General features: G+C 39.2%; 1 protein-coding gene across 2 annotated transcripts in view; it reads right to left on the bottom strand.

The window, feature by feature from the left end:
• Positions 1–12226, bottom strand: part of LOC150090378 (caveolin-1-like) — a 69916-nt gene that overhangs the window by 26753 nt on the left and 30937 nt on the right. For both annotated transcript variants that reach the window (XM_090369088.1, XM_090369089.1), the window contains exon 2: positions 7343–7684. In XM_090369088.1, the coding sequence (XP_090225214.1) occupies positions 7343–7684 (342 nt within the window). The remainder of the gene's footprint in view (positions 1–7342; positions 7685–12226) is intronic.

Genomic DNA, 12226 nt, shown 5'->3' with positions numbered 1-12226 from the left:
CCCCATATCATTTGGCTGTTAGGGAATTTCACTGTAGACACCATACAGTCTGGATATTATTCTTCACGACATCTACGGCGAATCGTTTGTCTCCCATCAGAGCCATGCAGGTTGAATTTCTTCTCACCCGAGAAAATAAACTGATTTCCACTTCTCAGAAGTCCATTTGACATGCTCCTTACACCAAATTAATTGGGCCTTTTTCAATTTTCATGTGAAGAGGGGCTTTGTCTTAGGACGACGGGCTACAAGTCCATTTTTGAAGAGGCCTCTTCTGACTGTTACTGCACTTGCTACCACTCCTGCATGTTCTTCCCATTCTCTTTTCAGCTCAGACAAAGAAGCTTTAAGATTTTTAAGGCATAAGCGCTTCAAAACGCGGTCTTGTTTTTTGGCGTAGAGATTCGTTTGCGTCCGGTTCCTTTTTTCACTACCAGCATAACTAGTATTCTTGAGTTTGGAAAGACATCTACTCACTGTCAACTGATTACAAGACACTCTATAAGCAAAATGACGGGAAGAACATCCTTCCTCACGTAAAGCAACAATAGCGCTCTTTCTTCGTGGCGTCAACTGCACATAACTCGCCATCCTGACACAAGCAAGGAATGACTGCAACTGTTGCAGAGCGGTGCTTATATAGCTGAAAGTAACAGCTGATGCAATATTACATCATCACCTACGCGTGTCAATCTTATCTGATGCAATCTGTAAGAAATATTGCCATATACTTACGTTATTCGGACCACAATTACAATTTTAAGGGGTGATGCACTTTTTTCGAACACCAGTGTATATGCTGAATTGTCTTTTCATTAGCAATGTCTACCGACTGTACAACATGAGGCCACCTTTTGCCCGTAATACTACCTATACGTCTTGGCATGGACTCCACAAGGCATTGCAGGATGTCCTGTGGTAGTTCTGCTTATGACGAGAGTCTACTTGTGGATATCCACAAGTAGATACTCACCGATCTTAACCCAACTGAGTATGTGTGGGACCTACTGGAAAAGGATATTCGATACCACGACCAGCCATCTGATAATGTGCGGGCATTAGGTTGAGATCGGTCGAGTTGGACACTCATGCGAGGACAGAGAATTCATTGTCATCTTCCTGAAATCAATTAGCAAACTACCGGAGCCTTTTGGCATGACGTCTTGTTGATAGACGCTGGATTTGTCTATCAACAAGGTGTATACTTGATCGGCGACGATAGAAAGTAAGCGTTCCTATCGAGCCGTTTATCATAGGAATCAGGGCATGCAGCTGAAACAGTCCCGAAACCATACCATCAATGCCTCCAGCCTGCTGAACACCAACGGTGCATCCAGGTGCCATATCCACATGCTAAATGCTGCACCATTTAATCTGAGGTTTAGGTGATCATGTAGAACCTGAGCAACTTGATCGGGCGTTATGAAATATTAATCATTTACAGCATCAGTTATAAATAAAAAATAAACAAAATAAATATAAATCAATAATAAATACAAAAAGGTATTTTACTTTAATTTTTCAGTGTTATTGTGTCAGTGGCTCAATGGTAGTCCCGACTGATTACTGTACTGTTAATTTTTGAAAAATTTTATCATCTGATAGGTTTGGTAAAATTGTGCACTTTTAGCAATGAAAATTTTTTGCTTGTTTATGTTTTCTAAGCTATGTGGTAATTGGCTGGTTATTATATCTGTTATTTTAAGGGGGGAGTTAATTTTTACGATTTGAATTCTCTGATCCTTGGAAAGTTTCTTATAATACGCTGTCACCAATTTCAATGTCTTATATTTTTCATCTCCCATAGATTGTACTCTTTTTAGCTTACTTTATTGAAGAATGTAGCTAAAAAGTAGCTGCATTCTTTAAGAAAGTATCAAAAAAAGAATAGCATGCAACCTTGGATTTAAAATTTAAAATTTCTTTCAAATTCAGATCTTTATTTTTTCATGTATCGCTACAGTTTGCGCTATATAACTTCTTGTGTTTTGATGTCTTGACTTAAGGTGTAAAATTTATGTCTGAAGAACGCTTGTTAAAACTGCAGCTTTCATAATGAATTCGAAATTCTCGTATTTTCCATATCCTTGAGGCTTGTCGATTAGGCATTTGTCACTTTTTTGTCTTTTGAAGGCATCTCTTACAGGAATCTACTAAATTATGAATCAGTTCCCACCCACCCCTACATATACACAGTATTTTTCCCTCAAGAAAAATTATGGGAGTAATTATATTGAAATGAAGGTAGCTTTGTCTGCAATACTGAATCAGCCATTCTGCTATACATCAACCTTGACATTGACACACAATTAGCGGATGTTTAAAGGCCACCCGATCATCCACTTAAGGCTAGCATCGTTGATCGCATCTGGAAAAGCGGAAAAGCCCATAACTCTCTACCGCTACCCTTCAGATTTGGCAACAGCCATAACAAAGTTCGCAGTAAAAGTTTTGATATATTATCCGCTTTCCTGATAAAAAGACTACGATGGGTATCTTCTGTTGCATGTGGCACTCTTCACTCCCCTCTTCCCTGTAAACTGGCACCACGAGCGCAGCATGTTTACATCGCCTTGATCACGTGACCAGACGTCAACTCGAGTAGGTTGTCTGGTCAATGTTCTGAAAAATATCCAAACACTAAATCGTGTTCGAGTATGGGGAGAAATTGCTGTAAACAGTTTGTAACTTTGTCATCGCTTCACACCCTACACTGTTCCTCAAAACACTCTTTTTAAATATGAACCGCAGTTGCATTGAGTAATCAAAGTCAATGACAACGCGGAATGGATAAATATTGTCCTGGTGAAATGGCCACTCAAAACTCAATCATCTCAACTAATGGCTTGTTTTCTACAAACAGAGGCGTACAAAAGAAACCTGAAGTCGAGAATGGGTGTGTGTGTGTGTGTGTGTGTTTTTTTTTTAATTTAATTTCTCCACTTCTCCTTCTTCCTTCCTTCCCTAATGTGTCTTCGAAAGTAAGTCCATTTCTCGCTCTCTTTTTTGCAGTATTTTTATATGATATCTTCCTAACGAACTATAAAAAATGGAAGATATGGTATAAAAATATTTTAAGATAGGCCCCTTATTAGATCGATTCGAACCATGTGGAGATCGATGATAAGGAATCAGCCTACTGTAAATTAAGTGATATATCAATCTCAGAGGAGAAACTATGGGAAAAAATATTGTAAATGAGTGAAAGTAAAGCTCCAGGAGTGGACGGTATACATCCTGTTATACTAAAAAAAAAAGAAAAAAAGGCTATGTGAGTGCATCATCACATTGTGACATTGATGAGATCATTCTTAGACTCCGGAACAATCCCACCAGACTAGAAAAGCTCCAGTGCCTCCCCAATACACAAAGAAAGTGCAGAACACGTGATGGGCAACGAGTTTGACTTCAGTGAGAAAGATAATGGACTCTGTGGTTAAAGATACAATACAAGACCATCTTGATGGGAATGCTAAGGATAGCGTTCCCATCAAGATGGTGTGAATGAATATTTCCATTCATTCACCCCAGGGCTAATAATAATAATAATAATAATAATAATAATTGCTATTATTATTATTATAGATATTTGCTATAATAATAGCAAATAATATAATAATAGTATAATAATAAGCTTCTATAATAGTTGCTATTATTATAGAAGCTAGCAAGGAAATACCAGTTGATCGAAGAAAGTGTACCGTACTACAAATACGTATCCGAGGCAGTACTAGAGATCCCAACCCACAAGCTGTACTGGGACCGCGCCATAATAACGGATAGGACAATCCCGCACAACAGACCAGACATAACCCTTGTGGACAAGAAGGAAAAGGCTACCTATTTGATTGACATAGCGGTACCCAACACTGGCAACCTGCAGAAAACCCATAGGGAAAAAATCAGGAAGTACACGAACCTAAGACAGGAGATCAAAGAGATATGGCATATGCAACAAGTAACGACCATCCCGATCATCGTGTCAACCACAGGTATGGTGCCAAAGACCCCACATAACAGCCTAGCAGCAATAGGTCTCCCAGCGAACACCTACAAGGAACTCCTGAAAGTCGCAATCCTGAGCACTTGTAGGATAGTCAGAGAGTTCCTCAACCAACAGTAACACCAGACCTAGCCAGAGTACAATTGACTCAATGGTAACACCCGGCTAGCCTCCACGTGGCGAGGTATGGGCAACGTCGGGTCCCATTAGGGGCCTGGCGGCCAATAAGCCGGATAAACAATGGGCACAACATATAACACTACTCATGACCCACACACTTCTAAATCTCTGGCTTTGACAGGGTACTGTCACCGATACATAGAACATTCGCGGAGATGGGAGAAATCCCAGGAGCCGCTAGACCCTCAATATACCTCATACCTAACAACAACCACCCTGTGTACTTGATAGCAATAACCGTCACGAGGTGGAACCCCCAATCAGGGAGAAATAATAATAATTCCGTACAACAGGTAGCAACTTGCTGTCAACCACCATGGGCTTCTCTTCCTCTAGTGACTTGTAACTCTTACCTCTGCCAATAGCGAAAGGGCATTTTACAAGCATCAAATATCAAACAACGTCAAGCAGTTCACACTCAAAGATATATTGACCTTTCCCTAATTTATACAGATGGCTTTAAATCTAATTCAAACGTTGGAGCAGTTGCAGTGTTTCCGAATACCGTTATTTTAGCATCCCTTCATTCTGAATTCAGTATCTTCTCAGCTGAATTAAACATGCAATTAAACTAGCCTTACAAAATCTCTTTTCTGACCGTTCTTTAAAATTTGTTACAAATTTTGTATTTACATCGATTCGCTTAGTTCAACATGGCTTTATGTAATTCCTCAGATAAAGTTCACCCTGTTATAGACGAAATACGAAGCATATTACTAAAAATTGAAGAACGCCATCAACAGGTCACCTTCTGTTGGATTCCAGCACATTCCGGTATTTTGGCCAATGAACTGGCTAATAAAGCTGAAAAAAAAAAAAAAAATCCTACCACCTTAAACTTAACTAATATTCCTGTTCCGCCATCAGACTATGCATTAACTACTCAAGCTGCATGCTTGTCAGAATGGACAACGATATGGCACTCTCAAACAAATAATAAACTCTTTCAATTTAAACATGATCCGAAAATTTAGCGCTCCAGTGTCCGTACATCAAGACGAGAAGTCGTCCTTTCAAGGGCAAGAATAGGTCATATGCACCTGACCCATCTTTATTTACTCACAGGAGACGATCCACCACAGTGTCCACGTTGCCATATAAATCTGACTGTTAAACACATTCTCATTGACTGCCTATTCACATTCTATAGACAAGACATTCATATTCTATATTCTATAGACAAGACAGAAATTCAACCCTGGTATCACTGGTAAATCTTGATAAACCAATAACTTTAGAGAATCTGATTGGTGAAAAGGCAAATATTTCCGAATTTTTCAACTACCTCAAGCAAACTGGACTTTTTAATCATTTCTGATTTTATGAAAATTTCTCATTTCCTTATATTACAAATGAATAGGCGCATTATAGCCATAGTAGCTTACGCGCCATTAAAACCCCCATAACAACAACAATACTGTTTTGTCAATAGGGATGGAACCCAGTTCGGCCGCCTGCTGCGATATCTCATCCATGATAAGGTATGACAAGTTGTGCGGTTTGAAATGCCTCTTTGATTACTTTGTTTTACTGGGTTGTTATTTGATTGGCTGTTGTCTTTCTGTTACCCTGCACACATTTTGGCAGCTTCTGTTGGCCTCCCACAAGAGCCAGCTGTTTCCAACCTTATGATCGCCGTTGGTTGGATGTCACTTGCTTATTGGATCCATCTCGGTATACCAGAGACGCAGTCGTATATGGAAACCCCAGCAAGTTTCCAGTTTCCGAGATATTCCTACCAGGCGTCTGGCGTCGACTATCATGCTGCATTCTAAGTCACTTAAATGTTTCGTCTTGCCTATTCTCGCACTAAATTCCACACGTACAGCATCTGTCCTGCTTTATATCGCATAGTATGAACACATGATACTGTTACTAAAAGAGCTATCCATTTCGTGAAGAGGGTAGTCGTACTAAATAAAGTGGCCACTCGGTTTATATAAGTGTATAAAAATAAGGTAAATATTACTGAAATTATAAAACGCGATGAAGGAATATGCTTGGAGGAAGTACATATAATTATTATCCTCGGTATTTATTGTTGCAGTAGTAGGGTTTAGGAGCATCAGTGACTAAGGCCATATTGCTCCTTGTTTCTAAATGGTGTGTGTTCTGATGTCGATTTTCTGTATGCTGGATGAAAAACCTCAGTTTCCAGGAGAAAAAATCATGCTACCCTCGTCTAAGACCCACTAACCCAGCCACGTTGTGAAAAAGGCCCATAAAAATTTATCACGTCATCGACGGGATTTGAACTGAGGTCTTTTCCACCGTGGGGAGGGGGTGGATGGCGATTCTGTCAACTGTGCTATCCACGAGGGCTCGGTATTTTTTTGCTGACTGTTTGCAATTGCAGTCATAACTGTTTGCACAGTTCCGAACAAGCTAATGACGGTCCAGTTACATTGATAACATATATGAATGTTCACTTCCGGTTTCTCCTCAGTATCTTCTAAAAGGTGACCCTGTCTGCAGCTTAGAAAATAAACGTTCTTTAATGAGACTAGGGAGATTACCATATATCATATCTCACAGAGAGAACTGTAAACATCTTACAAGGGCAAATTATCGGCATCTATTTCAAGAATTATGTTACCAAACTTCCTACGTGTATTAATTTCTTCTTGTTCGTGATACATGCGAGTGGAAAAATAATCCTCCTTTAAATACTAGAAGATAAAAGAAAGAAAAAGAATTCGATGCATTCACTTGCGGCAGCTGTACAGGATTATTGATACCCTTTTAATTGTCATGAGTAGCTTTGATTACAATCACAGCTGCAGAAATGGTATCCGACCAGACCACAAGAGGGCGTAAATAGAATCATTTGTTTCTTCCTATCCCGTTTTTTTTTTTAGTGTTAATATAAAATTTACCTGTCTATCACATGACTGTCACGTGGCAAAGTTTTTGTAAATATTTCTAGCTTGTAGTACAGTAATTATAAGTCATACGAGTTTCGTGTGGTTTAAATTGAAAAAAATTAAAAAATATTTTGCAAAACTGCGTTTTTTTTTTAAGAATTCGGTCAATAATAATACTGTATTCAATATCACGACAAACATTTTTGGATTATTATTTTCAATAATAATATTATTAAAAAATATGAATATTAACAGAACTGAATTGAAAGCTAAGAAGCATTAAAAACAGACTTACGTTTACTTGGTCGTTTATGTGTTTCTCATCTCGGTCTTTGAGATCTAAGCCAACAGTAAGATCGTTTGCGAGTGACAAGTTTCTTCGATGTCCTTTTGGTGATTTTGGTTTCTTTTCTTTCTTTTTTTTCTTCTTATCACTGTCCTTCTGTTCTCCCTCCTTTTCCCCTTCCATTATTTCCGTCCGTCCATCTTCTGCTTTGTTAGTTTCTTCTTCATTTTGTAATTCCACTTCTTTCTGCGTGCTGCTGTCTTTTGTCTCCACTTCGGGACTATCTAACAAAGGTACATTTGCTTCTTGAGTTGAATCCTTGGTATTCGTCTTGTCCTTTGCATTTTCCATCTGCATACAGAAAGAAAATTACAATTCAGAGAGATCATTTTACATTTCTATAACTTAAAAAAAAAGTCCTCAGTTTAAAAGTTATTAAGGGGACGGTCATCTGGATGAGCGCAAATCTTTAATTTAACCGAGGTACCAAAATCAAAGTTCGGCCAAATAAAATCGAAAACAATTGAACATAACAAACTATTCGCTCACATTCACCTGAAATGTCTACTTTGGAATTTTAGTATATTAACTTACGGGGAACCTTACTCCCACCCAGCTGAGATCGACTTGCACAGCACAAACATGGCATTACACACATTTCTGCAGAGTTTCTGTATCATCACAGTATACCACGGCGGAGTTGAACTAGTTGGGAGCTGCCCTACATAAGATACTAGACATGTCTAACTACAGCGTCGATTGAAGAGGACTAGAAATTCCTTCATCGACAGAAATCAAACCTAGACCTCTCTAAATGAGTGAAAGACAGCGATGAATACTCATTCAGATTCAGATTTTGGACAAAAAACCTGTATCCACATGATTCAGGAAGTCCCACTGCACTAATCTGAAGTTCTTGTTTGGTGTGCCCTCGCGGTTAGCACAGTAGTTATGATCGGGCTCATTCTATCAGAGACTTGTTGTTGCTGTTGTTGTAGGGTTTTAAGAGCATTAGCGACTAAGCCACATTGCTCAGTATGTACCTCCTGTAAATTGCGTGTGTTCTGTGGTAAACTTTCTGTTTGCTGAACAAAAACCCGGAGTTTACGGGAGAAAAAACCATGTTACCGCCGCCTGAGACTCACTAACTCAGCCACGTTGTGAAAAAGGCCCATAAAAATTTCTCACGTCATTGACTGGGCTGGAACATGGGTTTTTTCCCTGGTGGGGAAAGGACGGCAATTCTACCAAATGTGCCACTTACAAGGGCATCAGAGACTTCTAACTAAAGATTCGAGAGGAGGACAGGTAATAATAATAATTATTATTATGTTAATGGTTACCAAGCGTTTCATCATCAGAGCTTCTGCGGAAACTCTGATGATGAAACGCTTTCAGTTCATTAGATATTAAAAAAATATGAAAAATCAGGTTATTGTTGAAAAGATGCTGCTTTAGATAAAAATATGAGCTGATACTGATGAGTATCTTATTAAACCTTACTAATGAGTACAATGATTCTTTTTTTGATTTTAAAAATTTAATGAAGTATTTAACCTGGTTTTTCCTAAGTACTGTCAAGGTTCAGTTCGGAAAACCCATTTTCCATTTTATGAGGGAAGCCATCTGCACTGCAGCTAATAATTAAGATGCTGCTGTATATTTTTTTTATTTATTTTTTTTTTTCTGAAGTGGTGCTTCATTCTCGAGTGTGGACGTCATATTACCATTGCTACTGTTAGCCAACGCTAAACAGCAGAGTTTTCTTCAAACGTTGCGAGATGTAATTAGTAACACGTGCAGCGTGATGCAACAAAGCCCAAACAGAGCGAAGCCTCAAACTGGACCAAAAAAAAAAAAAAAAAGTTAAAGAAAAAGAAAGCCATAATTTTTGAGAAACTAACAATGTGCTTATTGTCAACTCTAAGCTTCCTGTTTTCTCCCAGGAATCTTGACGATCATGTTACATCTCGTGCGCGTGTTGGTGGATTCGAGATTTTTGCTTCAACAAGGCGCAAATGTTTCCTCACACTGCAGGTGATGGCTAACAACACATCCTTGTTGCCAGCGAATGTTTTATGTCTCGCGAATTAAAATTTAAATACCCATATCTCCCCCTTTAAATCCAGCTGACTCATAAGAAAAAGCATCGTATTTTTATCAAAGGCGCCCTTACAAAAGGTGCAAAAGAAAATCAGTGGATCTATAATGTGGCAAACGTTCTGTAATATTATTACTGGAAAACATAATGGTCGCTACACAATTCTAAAGGTATACAATTCTAAATAAAAGAAAATGTATCGTATATCATTTCATTTGAAATAAAATACTGTATATTTTTTAATATCTGAATTTACACCCCTTCTATAGGAATGGACTAGTTTGTGAAGCTGGTGAAGGCTCAAAGTCGGCAACATCTAATATAAGATTGTAGTTCGCGCACGTGGCGTATTTTTTGAGTGTCTGGTGGAAGAATGAGTGAGCATCGAGATCTTTCCGACTTGAAATGTGCCTTGCTTGCAGAGGCAAGATGTGCAGGTGCAGTGTCTCGACAACAGCCAACAGGGTTAATGCACCCATTCTGTAGTGTCACGTGACACACCATAGAACGGATCTATCGTGACTGGCTCAACAGCTGTCGAACAACCAGGCAATGGTCATACATACTTGGGGCAGTGACGTCTGGTCGGTTCCCGTGGTGAACATCGTGTGTCTCGTCTCTAATGCAGCAGCGACGTACCATAATGGCCCAGATAACTACAAAGTACAACATACGAGTAGCAAGACTAATATTCACATGGACCTTACACTGGACAAAAACTCTCATAGGTTATGGAAGTCGACAGCCGTCACACGCAGGTACCCATGCTTACTGCGAGACACATGAAGCTGCATCTTGTATGGGTACCTTAGCACAAACACTAGACCAAAGACGTGAAAATCTGTCTCCTAGTCTGATGAATCCCATTTCCAACTCTATCATGCTGACAGGCGTACCCGCATTTGTAAAAAGTGACATGAGCCCTTGGCACCTGAATGCAGTGTTGGTGTTGGTCAGGTTTGAGGCGGTGATATTATGGTCTGCGGACTGTTTTCTTGGGATTTATTGGATCCTCCTATTAACACTGTTAATTAACTGCTCGATGGGAACGCCTCCCTTTCAATAGTCAAAGACATCTCATCTCGACTCTCATGATGATAGCGTATCCAGACAAGTCTGGTGTCTGTCAACAAATGAAAAGCCTTTTGTGGCAATGGGAAATTGTGGGAGCGAAGTTAAAAAATATGTAATTAATGATATTGAAATTTCGCAAGATTATTTAATGAAAAAACTTTCAAGCCTACAGACCAGTAAGGCTCCTGGAGTTGATGGAATATACCCTATAATCTTGAGAGAGGCGGCAAGCGAGTGCATTGAACCACTGAGGCTGATTATGCGAGCATCACTAGACTCTGGGGAGATTCCCTTGGATTGGAAAAGTGCAAATGTATCTCCCATACATAAGGGTGGCTCTAAAAGTGAAGTGGGAAATTATCGACCTGTCAGTCTGACTTCTGTAGTAGGGAAAATCATGGAGGCAATGATCAAGGGTGGAATTCAGGATCATTTGGATCGAATTGAAATTCTCAAGGATACTCAGCATGGTTTTGTAAAGGGAAAATCATGTTTAACAAATCTGGTTCGCTATTTCGAAAGGGTCACTCACGAGCTGGATTTAGGGAATAATTTCGACATTGTTTATTTAGATTTCAGCAAAGCTTTTGACTCAGTCCCACATGAGCGGTTGCTTTATAAGCTGGAACGGGTTGGAATCACTGGGAAAATCCTTCGATTGAGAGCAGGATGGCTTCAGGGCAGGAGGCGGAGGGTTGTGATCAATGGCTATTCCTCAGATTGGGTTGATGTAAGAAGTGGGGTTCCCCAAGGATCAGTATTAGGACCACTGTTGTTTTTAATTTTCATAAACGACATTGATGAAGGGATAGAGGGCGTGATGTCTAAATTTGCAGATGATGTTAAAATTGGTAGAGTAGTTAATGATCACTGTCAAGCTGAGCTTCTTCAGAGAGACCTAGATAGACTTCAAGAATGGTCAGAAAAATGGCAGCTGTGCTTTAATCCAACAAAGTGTAAGGTATTACACCTGGGAAACAGTAATCCCAAAATAACTTATTCACTTGGTGGAGTTCAACTAAACCCAGTACTGGAGGAAAGGGACTTGGGTGTTACGATACGGTCAGACATGAAATTCTCTGAGCATTGTAAACAGGTTGCAAGGAAGGCCCATGGGGTCCTATCGATGATCTATCGAACTTTTGCAAGTAGAGATAGGGTCGTGATAATCCCATTATATAAGGCTTATGTTAGACCACACTTGGAATACTGTGTTCAAGTATGGAGACCGCACCTAAAGAAAGACATCGAGCTTCTTGAAAGGGTGCAAAGAAGGGTAACTCGCCTGGTGAGATCGGCAAAAGGGCGTCCTTATGAAGAAAGACTTCGAATATGTGGGTTGCAGAGTTTGGAAACTAGACACCTTAGAGGAGATTTGATTGAGGTGTTTAAGGCTCTGAGAGGCATCAGTAAAATGAATGAGGACCAAATTTTCAAGATTATAAATGATGCTAGAACTAGGGGACATAAATTCAAGTTACGGGGGGAAATGTTTAGATTGGACTGCAGGAAGTTTTATTTTAGCCAGCGAGTTATAAATTATTGGAATAAGTTGCCTTCATGGGTGGTAGAGGCCGACAGTTTGGGGAAATTCAAAGGTCATCTGGATAGTACTTTCGGGTAAGGGATGATAGGATTAATTTCCTTTTTATTTATTTTTTATTTCATTTTATTATTTTTATTTATTTATTAATTATTATTATTTATTTATTTAATTT

This window comes from Mastigoproctus giganteus, chromosome 2 (assembly GCF_048544385.1).
Source record: "Mastigoproctus giganteus isolate SK-2022 chromosome 2, ASM4854438v1, whole genome shotgun sequence".
Lineage (NCBI taxonomy): Eukaryota > Metazoa > Arthropoda > Arachnida > Uropygi > Thelyphonidae > Mastigoproctus > Mastigoproctus giganteus.
This window is presented reverse-complemented; position numbering and strand designations above follow the sequence as displayed.